At 43.0% G+C, this 16,053-nt stretch overlaps 3 protein-coding genes across 7 annotated transcripts; 1 reads left to right on the forward strand and 2 right to left on the reverse strand.

Annotated features, from left to right (window-relative positions):
• Positions 1 to 2,523: 2,523 nt before the first annotated feature.
• On the reverse strand, positions 2,524 to 6,319 carry LOC143316754 (RNA-binding protein 4.1-like). The gene is made up of 4 exons (XM_076724383.1): positions 6,208 to 6,319; positions 5,270 to 5,688; positions 4,495 to 5,147; positions 2,524 to 4,097 (listed from the first exon to the last, which is right to left on the reverse strand). The coding sequence occupies exons 2-3, from the start codon at positions 5,676 to 5,678 to the stop codon at positions 4,516 to 4,518; spliced, it is 1,041 nt and encodes a 346-aa protein (XP_076580498.1). The 5' UTR covers positions 5,679 to 5,688; positions 6,208 to 6,319; the 3' UTR covers positions 2,524 to 4,097; positions 4,495 to 4,515.
• Positions 6,320 to 7,657: 1,338 nt separating this feature from the next.
• tifa (TRAF interacting protein with forkhead associated domain) lies at positions 7,658 to 8,853 on the forward strand. The gene is made up of 2 exons (XM_076724389.1): positions 7,658 to 7,813; positions 7,921 to 8,853. The coding sequence occupies exon 2, from the start codon at positions 8,001 to 8,003 to the stop codon at positions 8,589 to 8,591; it is 591 nt and encodes a 196-aa protein (XP_076580504.1). The 5' UTR covers positions 7,658 to 7,813; positions 7,921 to 8,000; the 3' UTR covers positions 8,592 to 8,853.
• A 638-nt stretch (positions 8,854 to 9,491) lies between these two features.
• On the reverse strand, positions 9,492 to 14,014 carry LOC143316755 (RNA-binding protein 4.1-like). 5 transcript variants are annotated; one of them, XR_013076604.1, is made up of 5 exons: positions 13,943 to 14,014; positions 12,999 to 13,427; positions 12,242 to 12,883; positions 10,458 to 10,535; positions 9,492 to 10,080 (listed from the first exon to the last, which is right to left on the reverse strand). XR_013076604.1 is itself a non-coding variant. In XM_076724386.1 (4 exons), the coding sequence occupies exons 2-3, from the start codon at positions 13,405 to 13,407 to the stop codon at positions 12,264 to 12,266; spliced, it is 1,029 nt and encodes a 342-aa protein (XP_076580501.1). In that variant the 5' UTR covers positions 13,408 to 13,427; positions 13,943 to 14,014; the 3' UTR covers positions 9,492 to 10,535; positions 12,242 to 12,263. The 5 variants fall into 5 exon arrangements, 3 of the variants coding, with proteins under 3 accessions (XP_076580501.1, XP_076580500.1, XP_076580499.1); XR_013076603.1 differs by having other exon boundaries at positions 10,458 to 12,883; XM_076724386.1 differs by having other exon boundaries at positions 9,492 to 10,535.
• Between the last annotated feature and the right edge of the window lie 2,039 nt (positions 14,015 to 16,053).

Genomic DNA, 16,053 nt, shown 5'->3' on the forward strand with positions numbered 1-16,053 from the left:
CCTCAGATAAACTGAACTATGCAGCACAGCAGGCCTGCATCCGAATGAGAGCTGCAGTCAAATGTTATGTATGCTGCCACCACCCAGGACGCAACTGGAACTGCAACTCTGAGCGGAACTGCTGCTTGCTGGTGTAAGAGAGAAGCTGCCATCACTTGTTACCCTGTCCAAACTTTGTAGTGAAGATATTACATTTTTGCCAAACTTTTTGGTTATGATGCATTGGCTCATCGGTTTGAAAACAAGATTATGATCAGTGTTTGATGGAGAAAGAGCCAGTCAGGACATTGATGATAGTCCCTCTTGCTGGGAGTTTTAGCGGTAGGTGTGCAGCAGTGGAGGAGTGGGTGAGGTGCACATTACACTCTGACAGGAAGCTCAGTGTGGTCTAAGCACAAATGATACGTGCTTGCGTGCAGTGGTGGGCATGCATAGCTACTGATGCCCAATTTGTTCATGGTAAACAGTGCTGTAGGCAACTGCTAATTTCAAAGTTTCAGCCACAGAAACACCAGCCTTCACCTTTCTGCATCATAACCAGACACAGCAAAAACCTGTTGATGGTCTGAACAGCCCTTGAAAAATACTCCTTAGATAAGTGATGTAGTTTTTTTTTTTTTTTCTTTTTCAATTAAGAGATCAAATCTCTTCATTTATCTTTACAGTGGTATATCACCAAAGTGTATCATCAAAATGTCCGCACCACGCTCTGTGTCCTTTTCCCCATTCTTCTCTTCCACTGTCTGGCATGCATGCTGTTTTGTCTGTACAAGTCTCTCTCTATATCTCCATATCTCTGCAGTTCTTGCCATAAACTGGTTCTCAACTGGTTTTGATCTGTAGTCCTGCAGTGTGTGGTCTCTGTGTGGGCTTTTCTTGAAATTGACTGATTTAGACGACACATTCATAAAGCCCTGCTGACTATTTAGTCGTATAATTAAGCTCTTTTCAATTTGTCTGCTTTTTTGGAAGACTTCTCTTTTTCTTTTTTCAAATCTTGTCTTGCCGTAGACGTTCTGCCTTCTGGAAAATGAATAGCTGGATCACAGCTGTGTCAAATCTGAACTGGATCCCGTATTTAGGGATCATATCATCCAAAATTCAACAGCACAGCATTTCTATCTGATGAACTACAAGCAGGATTTCTCCCCTCAGCGTGTTAACATTTGAGACAACGGTGACATTTTATTCAAAAACAGACCGCTCTTTTTAAAGAATTGCTTTGAAAGGAATTTTGTTTTGGGTCATCAGGACACTTCACTTGCACTTGCAGAAGAGAAATCTAAATCCACCAGGCTTCATTGTTGCCTGCAGACACTGATTGTAGTACCACGCTCCAGCCCTTCGGGGAACAAACTGCCCTCTGCTACAGTCAAACATGTCAAATTTTGATTCATCAGTCAAGAGCACCTGCTGCCATTTTTCTGCACCCCAGTTCCTTTGTTGCTGTGCTCAGATGGCCATAGTTTACGACCTGTGACATGAAACTGTCTTCCACAACCTCACCTTGGTAGCAGACTTTGGCTGTTCCTCACCCAGTTTTAAGCCTGCTACACAGCTGTTTCTGTTTCTCTTAATGGCCGTGTTTCACCCTACATGTGAAATTGATGATCATTAGCACCTGTTTGGTATAATTGGTTGATCATACACCTGATTATAATCCTACAAAATCCCCGACTTTGTGCAAGTGTACCTGGAAGAATTGATGCTGGTTTGAAGGGTAGTAACACCAAATACTTTGACTTGATTTAGATTTTCTTTTGTTCGCTCACTTTGAATTTTGTAAATTGATAAAAATAAACAATTATTTATATTTTTGAAAGCATTCTTAGTTTACAGCATTTTTTCACACCTAAAACTTCTGCACAGTACTGTATGTCTTAGGATCATCCTGTTATTCTGTCATGTATTCATTCATTTTAAAAAAAAAAATAAGAGAAATCGGCTCTCAGACAGGAGCCGGCTCATAGAACCGACTCCTCACGATCAGCACAGCACTATGTGGGACATGATCTCCTTTCTTTTCATAAAGGATGGCGAGTGCATCCTATGCTAAAGGAAATACGAGAGGAAGCACTAAAACAGAGTGGCTCACTGATTTGTGATTTAAATAATTTGGGCAATTTTTGACTATTTCATTCAGATTCTTGTACTTGTTGCTTGTCTTAGACATTTCTTTTGCAAAGTGAAAAAACAGGATTTGTAGACACCTTTTATTCTAGTCAAAGTATTTCAGTGCAGGTATCACATCCCACCAATGCTGAACATATTTTAACTACATATGGTTGGAATTATGACTGCATTTACACTAATCTAACAGGGCAGCTTCTATGTCTGCAAGGCCTGTATTTAGAGAATTAAGGCAGCTAGAAATTCAGACAGCATTCTGAATTGTATAATTTTCAAATATTAACCTTTTCTAAAGGGAGCAGATAATCCAGTGCTCAAGCAGTAACAATGATGCTCTTTGGGAAACACCTATACAGTTGTAATGGCAATATATTCGTTCACAGGGAGTCTGTGTTCATGTTTTAAATATTTTATTCATGCAGCTCAGTTTCACAAAATGGCAATACAATGCTGTAAACTCCTCACGCCCACCAATTCTGCAATCAGTTACTTTAATAACTTCATTGTATTAACTGACTTCATGTTTTACAAGGCTTTTAAAAAAGTCTTTACAAAACCAAGTGTAGAATTAACTGATGCTGATTCTTCAAAGTCCGTCAAGCTGAACTGAATGTGTCTTCTAATTTGCAATTTCAAAAACATTTTTCCCTGAAGCCCATCGTGGGTCTTCAGAGCCTACTGGACTGGAACACTGCAGCCAGTATTCAATTTGCTGGGAGTGCCTAAAAAAAAGGAGTCACCTACACATGCATCTCAGAACTCTTCCCCCAGCAAAGGGGTGATAAATAGCAGATTTACAGCTGAATGATGAGATTTGGCAATGTGTGAAAAAATACAACTAGCAAACACCACAGGACCTGTAAATGATCAAAGTTATTACAAACCTCTGTAGTAAACAACTAGTAATGTCATCCTATAAAAAGTTCAATGTAAGCATGTGTTACCGGCTTTACTACTATAGTAACTTAGTCCTTACCTGTTGACTCTGATGGTCTCCAGCAGCCTTTAATGACGTCTCCCCCAGATTCAAGGTTATCTAGTCTCAGCTATGAAACCTCACCTGGTGCTGTATAGTGGAGTGTGTTGCGCCCCTCCTTCACTTAAGCTCTAATGTGGACTGTTCGGACTGAAGGGGACAAGCTACAGGGAATGATGAAAACTGCTGCATTACAGACAAGACCAGAGAGGGATATTTCTTTAATGAGCGTGACGATTTGAACAAATTTATTATGCGTGATTTCATCGCTAATGAACGGCTGATGGTTGAGTATAGGAGCTGTTTCGTTTTTCGAAAGATCCTTGCAGAGTATTCGAATCAGTTCAAGCGGGTACACTGATGAGGTGCTTTAGGGCTGGCCATGATTTTGAGCACATGTGTTTATTAAAAACAAGTTCGATAATGGAAAGCTACATGTGAGCGCTTTGCGGTAACTGTCCTGATTAACAGTTACTTTCTACATTTGGCAAACCCCTACGTATTAGTTTAAATTCACAGTAACGCCACATGGAGGTTTGGTTTTCGATGGAAAAGCTTAACATAATGGAGCCAACGTGCAGATTAGATTTAATACCAAACATGACTCAGTTCCGTTAAATCTTCTGTCACAAATATTGCCTAGAAACTGTTGCTGAAGTTACTCAGCTATCTAAAGTCACAAACAACATCAGAACACTAATTATTCCAAAATAAAAGTACAACTAAAAAAAAAAAAAAAAAAAACGCCTAACTCAGACGTCAAGCATTAAAAATACTACAGCACAATAACAAACTAACACAATCAGGGGGGGAAAAAATGCGTGTAAAAACTGTCCCAAAAAATAATAAAAACAAAAACAGACGTGGACGTCGGCAATTCACGTCCTCCTGTGAGCATCGCAGTGAACGCAACGCGCTCAGCCACAGACAGAAGAGGATAGTGTCACGTGCATCAGGAGGCGGCGAGCGGCGACGCAGTCGGACGACGATCCTGAAAAAAGAGCAAATGACACAAATGAACTGTCTGCAACGACTGATACAAGGCACGTTGTTCCATCTTAATTACCTAAATGTTGGTTTTGTTCGAGTTCTGCATCTCGAGTTCCGCTCTTTAGTCAGAGATCCCAGACTGCTCAGTCGGTCTTGTCGGATTATGCCACATATTTAAAACTGATAGCAGCTAAAATCCACGCTAGTGCACAGGCGTGCATTTCCAACGAATTTACAACTTGCTGAATGGCACTTCGTACACATGCTTTTTCAAACCTGCTTTTCCACACAAGATCTTGAGCGTGCAGGACAAGTCAAAGGCTGCCTCTGCCTTTACAGGGACGAATGGTAATTTTAGAAATGATATGAACACCAGTCTACGTCAGACCTATTCTCACCTTCACATGCCAGGGCCTTGCTTAATAAGCGTAGCGTGCAGGCGGTGGCGGAGGCATTCGGTCCGCATAGGGGTCCCTGGCACGTGGCACTCCATATGCCGGGACCCGGGAAACCGGAGAGAGTCGGGAGCGCTCGTAGGAGTAGCCGTTACTGGCCGGGGGCATAGGCGTGCTAGGCGCTCTTCTGAGGGGGCTGCGATCTCGGGCATAGTACGAGGACGGAGGAGGTGGGAGAGGTCGACGCTCATACGGGTCAAGCGACGAGGTCATAAGACGATCTCGGACGACGGCTGAGGGGGGAGGGGGAGGAGGAGGGGCGCCAGCACGTTGGTCCTCGTAGGAGGCCATGCCATACGGACGGGCTCTGTACTTCTCATAGTAATCTACCACACCATATCTGTCCCTGTCACCCTCATAGGGACGGTCTGGATAAACAGCACGCCTAGGGGGAGGGGGTGGCAGGGGAGGGGCAGGGTAACCTGGTGGTATATGGCTGAGACGGCCTCTCAGGTAGCTGGGTGGGGGAGGTTCATGCCTCTCTCCTGGATAGCGAGGTGGCCAATAGCCACCCCTGTCTGGGGGAGGAGGGGGGTAGTCATCTCGTTCGTCGTGTCTGGGGCGGCTCTTAGAAATCTGAACATGGATGCGTTTACCTAAATACAAAAACAAATAAATAAAAAGATTAAGACAAACACAAATTAAATAATTAGATTTAAAATCAGACAACATAACCCTGCGTCATCTTAACTCAATCTCCATAATGGCCATTTATTACCTTGAAATTCAGTGTTGTCCAGTCCCTTTATGGCATCCATTGCCTCATCAGAATTGGACATGTGTACAAAAGCAAAATTCTTGACAACGGCACACTCTGTGACGGTGCCATACTCTTCAAAGAGAGCGCGGAGCTCATCGTCAGACCCCTTTTCGACATTTGCTACATGCAGTTTGACTGAGCCCTGGTTCTTCCCGTGGCTGGCCTCCACGTTGATTGGCGTGCCGTGAAGCTTGTACAGGTGCAGACTCTTAATGGCTTTGGTGGCTGCCTTGCGATCATCCATGTGGACGAAGGCGTAGTTCTTGATGATGGCACATTCTGTGACTGTGCCATACTGTGTGAAGAGTGCCTTGATTTCTTCCTGGTCAGCCTCTCGGGGCAGGTTTCCCACAAAAATCTTCACCATTGTTTAAGATCTGTTTCAGAGCAAATTAAGAGAAAATATGGCATATGTAAGAATGAGGAGATACAGGAAAACGTTAACCTCGAAATTATGCAATTTGTCCTCAGCCTTGGACTATAAACTGATGTCTGCCAGCTTCAAATTAAACAGGCCTGTTCATTGCAAAATGGCTGACGTCAGTTTAAGTACCGCAAAAGTCCACCAGCTTTAATTTTGTACTTTTTACACAAGCTATTGCACTTATTTTAATACTACACCGTGTTTGTCCAATTTGCTGTTATGCCGCTAAAGTGTGGCTTAATACCAAAGTCTAAACACAACTCCAGGTCTTGTTTTGCAAATGTGCTAGCGCTAGCTGTCGGTTAGCTTGCTAGTCCAGCCGTGCTATTACACAAAGCACCGCTATCCATATTAGCATACAAGAAAAAACGGTAATACTATAAAAAATACTGTAGGGTTAGTAGATATTTCGCGAATTTAAAATGCTGTGAATTGTACATATCGAAACACCGGCATGGACATTTTAAGTTACCCTTTTGCCGGGCGGCCTCTGCGTCTGCAAGAAATTCAAACCCTTTTCGAGAGCTTTCCTCCTGCCGACTTCCGTCCGTTTTGTGCCTGCCTGTTCCCTTCTTCTTCTTCTTCGCCTGCTTTCCCACATCACAACCACACCGCCACCCACAGGCCGGGCGTCAATGATGAGCTGCCGTGTCCGCTTTGTTTTGTCTACATAAAAACATTATTCTCTATATCATCTACATTGTGCAGCTTGTTTTGGCGTTATATCAAATATTCCTCTCTCCAGGTCTGTGTGTAGTAGTAGATCATCTTTTGCTCTGACTTGCATGAAACCCACTTCCAGTAAATCCCCGTCTGGTAATAACTCACCACGTCCATTATTTGTGAACCACCATTGTCACTTCTGACTACCTGACTCATGTAGTTACCTGGCAGTGTAGAGATGCTTTTTTTTTTTTTTTTTTTTTTTTTCTTCTCTTCTCTTTTCTTTTTCTTTTTTTTATTACATCCGGTAATTAACCGTCCTGGGTTTATGATTAACTTTCTACCTCTACACCAGGGTTCAGCCGCTACGTTTGGACACATTCCTGGGCCGATAGCAGACGTGAAAGGATGCAGTGACTTCCTTTCTCTGTTCTGTTGCATCATCACGGAGTTTTCGGTGCTTGTAATGCTACGTTCAGGAGTACGTCTTAAAAAATGTAAGTTAGAAGCCGTCGCGAAATATTTCATTCATTTTCATTTTCATTTTCATTTCATTTAAGTCAAAAAACAAACAATGTCTCAAAGGTAGCAGTGATGCTACGGAGGTTTTTTATTATTATTATTTCATAAGGCTAGTGCCACGTGCACAATAATTTTAAGCATTGTTGCAACAATAGTTATTTTTATTATTGAATACACTTCTAACATCAGAGAATAGGGAAAGAATGGTGAAACAGGCCTATTACAATTTCCAAGTCAATGTGACATCTTATGTGGTATAAAGTATAGTATAAAACACAGAAAGCAGTAAATCCTCATATTTGATAAGCTTGAATGAGGGTATGGTTGGTATTTAGCTTGGAAAAAATGACAATTCACTCACCATCAGAAATTTTATTGAATTCTCTGATAATCAACTAACCGATTAATTGTTTCAGCATGAAAAGCTGAACCAGTGAAATGGTCAAAAATGTTTGTAAATTCAGGTGGTGGTCCTCTGAACTTGCACTCTTGTGTGAGAGGAATTTACGCGCAAGACTGAAAAAATGTCTAAAATGCTTAAACTTCTCTCAGCTGTTGGACAGACCTTCCATGCTCGTGTTTACAAAACGAAAAGAAAAGACTTTTCCTTTCTTTTCAGCACTGCTGTACCTCTGCCACATTCCATGACTGTGTTTTTTCCGAATCTCCCTGAACGCACCCACTGTTAACTGGGTCTTGTGAGAGTGACGAAACTCAAAAGTGAAGACAACAGCTTGCAGAGAGCAGACAGGAGGAGTCTTCCGTTGCCACTCTCAGCACCAACACTGTTCGTTAGTTTCCTCGGAGTGCTTAAAATAAGTTTGATCCAGCTTCTCTGTGGAGGGAGTACACACACTTATCCTGATCTCCAAATCATAAACTTCAACACAGAGGTAAGGCACAGACATCCAACAGCAGGAACTAATGAATTACTTTTGTTTTGACTAGCAAACCATCTCATCTCACTGAAATCCTAATTGTTTGAGTTCTGTTCCAACAGCCTTTCATCACTGAAGCTCAACAGGTCAATTTACCCTCTACTGATCTCATCGGGAGCTTTGGGGCAGGTGTTGTTCCGTGATGAGCGTGTCCCAGACAATGGAGACGGAGGAGGATCTCCCGACGTGTCTCCACATCAAACTTTATCACCCTCAGCAAAATCGCAAGGGCCTGTACAGCCTGCTTCCTCTGGGGAACAGGAGCAAACACTCAGCAGATGACCCCTTCAGGCTGGGGCGTGACACTCAGGCTTGCACTTTCGGCCTGGCCGACATCAAGGTATCTCGCAAGCTGCTGGCCCTCCACGCCTACCGCACACCCCAGAGCCCGGACATGCTGTTCACCATCCAGAACTTGAGCCAGAGGGGACGACTGTCAGTGAACAGCTCGGCCCTGGGCTACCTGGAGAGGATGGACCTCCCAGACAAGGCCCTGATCCGGTTCGGAGAGTACGAGATGCTGGTCATCCGCGAGCCTGGCGAGGCCAAGGGGAGCTTCGAGGTGGAGTTTGAGGTGCTGTCAGTGCCTCCATCTAGAGAAACTTGCATGTGGCTGCCTATTAAGACGCCTGTCATGGACACAGGTTCATCTGTGATGAGCACTTTCCAGCCTGAACTCAGAGCATACGGCCCCTTGGAGACGGATGAGACTCTCATGTGTCATTCAGGATGAACCATCACTGCTTTTTGAAAAGTTGTGACTCTTTACTTCATTGACTAGCATTCGAAAGTACTGTGTAGTTGTGCCATTAGTATCAAAGCATGCTTAGATAAGATCCCTCTTTGTAATGTGAAATCATATTATTTTGCACCCTCTGTATATTAGTTCTTGTCTGCACATTAAATAGCTGTGCTTTTAAAAGCACTTTCTTTATAAAGACTTAAATATGTTTGTATCTCAATTTTCAACCTGTGCACATTAAAGTGTTTTTGTTAACATCTTTTTGTGAATGCTCTTAAATACTGTTTGTATCAGCCACAGATTGACAAACAATTCAAGGAAATTCTCTAGTTTATCGAACATTTTGGAAACAGTTTTCTCCAGATTTGATGTAGTAGATAATGTTTCTGCCTGAGCTCAGATTACGGTGATAAGCCGAGGTACAAAACAGAAAACAACATGCACACCTCTCATCTTAGTGTCAAATTCCTGGAAACGGGTGCAGTTACAGTTATCAACAACATTACAACACTGCTCCATATTTCAGTAAATTAGCCTCAACCTTTACATTTCAAACTGTTTACCGGAACAGAGTTTATGTCAAACTGGGAGAACCTCCTTTGGGATCTTCCAACATGAGGTAAAACTTACAGTTCTTGTAATCCACGGATGCTTGGAGCTACAGGACAGATTGAAACAACTGCCCTACAAGTCTACAGTCACATTAATCCAGCTGGGATTTACAGCAATGACTCCCAACTATTGCACATGTATTTGTGAACCCCGCATATCAAACAGCCTCCATCAGACTGTATGAGTAACCTAAACAGCAAGACTGCCTGAATAAGACAGGATTTCTTTTGATCAAGGTTAATCATGTTTAAACTTGTCAGACTGAAAACATAAAAAAAATTTGTAAAATACACTTTATTAACAATTAAGTGTTGTAAATATGAGTATGCAACTGCCTGTACACAGTCACAGACAGTATATTGGTATAAACAGCTTTAGGTGAATAAATAGTTCATATGCATAAAGATAACAGCAAAACAAGAGCTTCAGCAGCAGTGTGTAATAGGCCATGCAATGATTTCAAGTACACGTCAGGCCACATGGACTGTACCAAAATCCAGTCACAACTGTGACAGTACAAAGATTCAGCCATACCTCCTGCTTACAGGACCTTCATACAGGTGGGGATGAGCATTAAGAACCAGTTCAAAATGTGATCTGACAGACTGATCTGAATAAATGTTCGATCAAACATCATCCATTATTTTGGGTGTCATCAGCTGCAGAGAACAAAGGTTTTCTGAGGACTGGACATTGATTCCCACTCAGTAACCAATGGACCGAGCTTTCACAGAACGACTACATCCACATCCTGTGAAAACACTTCATTACAAAGTCCAGAGGAGAAGTTCGTGAGCTTCATCTCATCCCATCGTCCCACGGCTTGTAAACTCCAGTGAATTCACTCAAAGACCCATTAGAGACAGGCCTGCAGACACAGAGACACGGTCAGCAATAACACTCCTCACGAATGATGAAACCTTTTCATCATTCGTCCATTACCACATGCGTAGGTTGGCACATTTTAGCGAGACTCAAACAAAAACAAGCACCTACTTCACTGATGAAAGGGAAACTATAATTTACTGAAAGAATTTACAACTTCCCCAAATGCTTGAGCACAGATTTAATGAGGCTAACTTAAAGATGAAGTAAAAATCAACAAAAGGTATTTACCAATTAATCTATATATATATACACACACACAGTAATAATAATAATAATAATGTATGAATGCAGCAACAGGAGAGACAAACTATTGCATTGATAAGAGTTTCTTTGCAGTAAAGTTTAAATGACACCTACCTCTTGTCTCCAGGATGCGGCACATCTCCCGAGGATGACTTACCATGAGCTGGAATCTCCTGCATAGAGTCTAACAACCTACAAAGAGCACAAATACTAAGAACACCAAGCCTGCATGGAATTTGTGGTGCAAATATAAATGTCAAGACAATAATGAAAAATGGGACTAATGACTGAATCTCAATGACAGAAATGAAGAATGCAAATCAAGACTGTAGAACAGTTGCTGGAAGACGACACAAACATCGCAAAGCTCAGTTAAGTATCGCTGTGCTTCTAGAAAAACCCACTGACTGGCTCGACACAAGGTAGGTAATGGATGACCGTTAGAGGAACGATGCGGCTTCCAGGCACAGCGTGGGTTCGTGGACAGCTACAGACTTCATTAGCTGCATTAACTTTGAGGGTCTTTGAGGGGAAGTCAGACTCAAAATCTACTTTTTGTTCACGTTTAAGTCTGCATGCACATATTTTACACCAGCAATGGCTGAAGAACGTATAAATCACCTTTGTCAAGATGTCAACATAAGGGAGCAGCTGCTTCGCATCGCAAGCATCAGCACGATTTATCCATGGAAAGCATGTCGGGCGTCGCTTCGCAAACAAAGGCCGAGTCTCTCGCGTTTTCTGGAAAACACCACCTACCATGTGTCAAGCTGATAACTCTGCAGAGTGTGAACAATGAAAGCGTGTGAGGAGTTAAACGCCTGGGCATCACTAGTTCGATTAGAAGGCCTGGCCAACGAGGAATAATTTCACAGCTAAAACGGCGTTTTTGGTTTGATGTGTTTATTAAAAAGCCTTCAAATGAAAAGCAACTTGTAAGGTGAATAAAATCATACATAACGGTGCTATAGACTCTGTTTCCGCATGAAAAGGTAACACAAAGTGTAAAAAGAACAAAACCACACTGGTATTTTTGAGTTGTCATGCTCACATGTGTCGCAAGAGAAGACTGCACAGCCTGCCACACCAAGTATTATTAAAGCACCTCTACACTGAAGTTTTGTAACTTATTCTGATGAGCATTTTGCCATCAACCAACAGGCTTCGTCTTGACACAATTTTGTTGACATATATTTTCATTTAAATGACTTCCCTTGTTATAAAATTATGTCACTGTTTCCCAGAGGCCATATCCATTTAAAAAGGTTGAAGAGCAGAGTGTATTCGGCCATTACGGCGTCACACTGAAATAGACTAAGCACCTAAGCCAGCATCCTATCCTGCAAAACAGTTTAAGGATTTGAACAGCAAAACAAGCAGAGGAACAGAAAAGGCATAAACAGCTCAGAAGAACACGTGAACTGTAGACATGGTATCGTATGTTTTTAAGTACGGGGCTGTCCGCAATACAGAATCTTCCAGTAAGTCTCAGGCGAACGCAACGCAATCCGCCATAGACGAAGGGGATGTATAGCGCCACGTGCATCAGCAGACAACGACGATCTTGTCATATTCTAAACCTGGAAAGAGAGCACACCACACATGTCAAGGAACGTGTCTTACTCAGGATTCGCGCAAGACTGATCTTTGATGTTAAAGCAGCAATATTTTAGGAGTCTATCAGCAGTGTTTAATTATTCTATATATTGATTTCTTGGTCGTGCAGGAATTAAGAGCTCTGGCTGATAGTGGTGGTTTAAAGTGGGATTCTTCCTCAATTTATGGCTGCAGCTCTCAAATTAATGTCGGCACACATTTCTAGAATGTTTCCCTCAATCATTCCTACTTCTTATCATTGTGATTTATGATGGCATGAAACATCCACTGTCCGTTCTCACCTTGTATTACACTCTCGCGGGCCTAATAGCCTGGATATCGAGGCGGTGGTGGTGGCGGCGGCACCGGCGGCGTTCTCTCTGAGAAGGAGTCCCTGGGACGGGGGGCTGCATACATCGGAGGCTTGGGCAGCGGGGAGAGCCGGGACCGCTCGTAGGAGTACCCATTACCAGCTGCTGGAGCAGGTGGAGGGGGTGGTCGTCTGATGGGGCTTCTGTCCCTGTTCATGGAGGATGGAGGAGGAGGGGGGAGCAGATGGCGCTCGTACGGATCAACGGTCCCCATTCCAAAACGCTCTCTAACCAGTGCCGGAGGAGGCGGAGGAGGTGGGATGGCACTGGAACGCCTGTCATCATAGCCCGCCGCGCTGTAAGGATGGGCTCTGAATTTCTGATAGTAATCAACTACCCCATAGCCATCCCGCTCGCCGTAACCACGGTCAGGGTAAGCTGCCCGTCTTGGGGGAGGTGGCGATGGAGGCGGAGGAGGGTAAGCATGCATGCGGCCTCTATAGGGAGGCTCGGGCCCCTCCACTGGGTAGGGAGGAGGATAAAAGCCTCCTCTGCCTGGCGGAGGTGGATAGCCCTCCTCCTCTGGGGCCCCTCTGGGTCTACTTTTTGATAGCTGAACATGTATCCGCTTACCTGAGATTGAGAAAAAAAAACAACTCTCAAATGTAAAAAGGCTGAATACGCACAGCGTGGAAACCACAACAACCTCCAAGCTTTTCATTCAGAAAGTGGAACATCAGTCACTTACCTTGAAACTCTGTATTATCCAGGCCCTGGATGGCATCCATGGCCTCCTCAGAATTGACCATGTGCACAAAGGCAAAGTTCTTGACAATCGAGCACTCTGTGACTGTGCCGTACTCCTCAAAGAGCTCGCGGAGCTCTTTATCGAAACCCCTTTCTACGTTGGCTATGTGGAGCTTCACGGGGCCCTGGTTCTTCCCTCTGCTGAGCTCCACATTAATGGGTCTGCCATTGAGCTTACAGAGGTGGAGCTCTCGGATGGCTTTGGTGGCCGACTTCCGGTCTTCCATATGGACAAAAGCATAGTTTTTGTACTTGGCACATTCTGTCACAGTGCCATACTGAGTAAACAGAGCCTCTACTTCTTCCTTCCCAGTGTGCTGAGAGAGGTTACCAATGAAAATCTTCACCATAGTTGCTCCAGTGTACTTCTCTAAAAGGGAAAAGACAGGATGAGACCACACAGGCCATCATGTGCTAACAGACAGTAAGCAGGGGGAGGGCAAATGGCGAACGTATAACGTCATTTTTAGGAAATAGTAAGCCTGTCGTCGAGGCGCCTGGAGGCTGAGGGCCACCAGACCAACAAGGTAATTAAATTTGCTACGAAGGGGCTTGTTTATCTTTGCTAGTATTAACCTGGGATTTTGTGATTAGTCTAAAAACTATGCGACTTCAAAATACAGTTGGCTTAAAGACAACAAGTTTCCGTGTGTTTACTTCCTGGTCACAGCTGCTCGCCAGCCTCGCTTCATTTGAATGGCTGCTATTCGCAAGCTAACATTAGCTTCCAGGTGTTAGCCATTTTGTCTCATGTGACTGAAGCAAATAAAATTTAAGTCACTGACATTGTATGGGGTTCCGTTTGAAGACGTGTGTAAACAAGCGTACAGTCATAATAAAAGTGACAAAAACAAATGGGGAAAACATATAAGCGACAATACTCACAGCTCGTGATCGGCGCCACAGTCAAAAATCCAAACGAAGATAAAGTACGACGGATACCGATAGGAAATAAGCGCACAAGGAGTACTCTGATTGGTGTATAGACACGTCGCTCAAAAAGTACGCACTGTGATTGGAGAAAGGTATGAAGGGAAGTTTTACGGAAATGGCTTTTCCTTACGTTGGTGTTATGGTAACTGTATTGTGAAAAGTTTGCGTTCACCTGTAGAAAGCAGAGTTATGTTTTGAGTATTTTCTGATAATAAACTGGGAAACGGACCTTCAAACTATGATTCTCATAGGAGGTACATTTACAAACATAAGCATTTATATTCTTTTTACTTTCTTCTTTCCACCAAAATGGAAATATTCAAGTAAAATTCAAGTACCTCGGATTTGTACTTACAGTAAGCACAGTACTCGAGTAAACATACTTAGTACTTACTTTCCACCATTGCAGATCTAATCAATTTTGTTTTGTTTTTGGAGGATTTGTTCAGTATTAAGCTGTGCATGGGAATCATTTTAGAGGTTAAGTAAACAACAGCTTGCAAGTGTTTCTTGGCCTTTTGAGACCGCAGTGCATCATTCATTTGCTCAATGTTGGCAGAGGATCACAGTGTTAGTGAGCACGATAAGGGGTGAAGCTGTGTTTGGTCCGAGATTCCCATGTGAAGGAGTAGCTCTCATGGGAAAGAAAACTGTAAAGAAGTCCTATCTAATTATTCCTAGTCAGTTAATCCACCAAATGACTACACCAGTAAATGTCCAGTAGAGGGAGACACACGCCGACAGAAGCAAAGTCAAGCAGCAGAGGATAATTAAGTTTCTTCCCTGCAGCATCCTGCTAAATTGATCACCACACTAACATTTTTGAGACCATCTCAAGCCCCCCCAGAAACATGCCACGTACCCTAGGCATCAAATACATACCTCTGTCTGGATGGGCCTTCATCAGTTTTGACCATCTGGACACTGCAATTTTTATCCCCACTCTTCAGTGCAGAGCTTCTCAAGCTGTCATGTTTCATGGGGACTGGGATGGTTGTCGTTTTGAAGCCATTCCTGTGTCACTCTCCTCCAAGACTTCCCAGTATGTTGCTGCATTCATGTACCCTCTGTCTTCACAGGCGTCCTCACAGCATGACGCTGCACCCACCAGGCTGCATGTGGAGGATGATATCTTTCTTTTTATTATGTGGTGTGTTTATTTTACATCAAACACAGGATTTAATATGGCACAAGTTTGCTCTCATCAGAACAAATCATTTAAAACATTTTTCTGCTTTAGTTCAGTATCTCCCAAATGCTGACAAATCTTAGAATATACCTTTATTACTTTTGCCTGTAAATGAGTCTATTTTGTTACTCTGGCAAAGATGTAACTTCAGTTTGTATAAATGAAGTCCAAACGTGGGTTAACTCTCTTGACAGGCGTGCCATATCATTTACAGTTTGACACACTCACAAAAAAGACAGAGACGCACAATATCCGGTGTCTCTGTGGGTCCAGAAACAGTCAGATCACAACAAAAATGTGCTGAGTCACTCTTCTGTGTAAAGTACCTGATTCATATCAAAAGCAGAGTGTAACAGCACAGGCTGACGGTGTAAACGGAAATGTGTGTGTATTCAACAGCACAGAAGATGAAAAAACATATTTTTGCCAAGAACTATTCACACCTACAATTGTATAAAGCAAAGCACCACTAAATGCTAAAAATGACAATGGCTGGACTTCACTGATGCGTCCATAAACTCAAAATTAGGATTGCTTAAAATAGCTTGAGACAAATTTAACACGAGTGATGTAGTTACATCTTCCTTTTGTTTGTGCAACCAAGGCATTCTGAGTGGCTTAAATGACAGCGATATAATGTATATTACAGAGTGCTTTAATTACATTAACCCTTCGAAAAGCTGGCTGCTGTGTGAGTTTGGTTGTATATTAAAAAGAACACTGTTCAGAGAAATTGTATACCAAACAATGAAAAGTCCTTTATTGCCATCAGAACATGAGTGAGAAAACCAGAGACAAAATCTGACAGAGTGGAGTTGACTGTACAACCAGCATCCACGCAGACGCACGCAAACACACACACACACACGCACAC

The sequence above is a fragment of the Chaetodon auriga genome, chromosome 24 (assembly GCF_051107435.1).
Source record: "Chaetodon auriga isolate fChaAug3 chromosome 24, fChaAug3.hap1, whole genome shotgun sequence".
Taxonomy (NCBI): domain Eukaryota; kingdom Metazoa; phylum Chordata; class Actinopteri; order Chaetodontiformes; family Chaetodontidae; genus Chaetodon; species Chaetodon auriga.

Coding starts and splice junctions, on each gene's coding strand:
- tifa (XM_076724389.1), top strand. CDS start 8,001: ATGAGCGTGTCCCAGACAATGGAGACGGAGGAGGATCTCCCGACGTGT.
- LOC143316755 (XM_076724386.1), bottom strand. CDS start 13,407: ATGGTGAAGATTTTCATTGGTAACCTCTCTCAGCACACTGGGAAGGAA. Junction 12,884..12,998: donor GGATAATACAGAGTTTCAAG/GTAAGTGACTGA, acceptor TCTCAATCTCAG/GTAAGCGGATACATGTTCAG.
- LOC143316754 (XM_076724383.1), bottom strand. CDS start 5,678: ATGGTGAAGATTTTTGTGGGAAACCTGCCCCGAGAGGCTGACCAGGAA. Junction 5,148..5,269: donor GGACAACACTGAATTTCAAG/GTAATAAATGGC, acceptor TTTTGTATTTAG/GTAAACGCATCCATGTTCAG.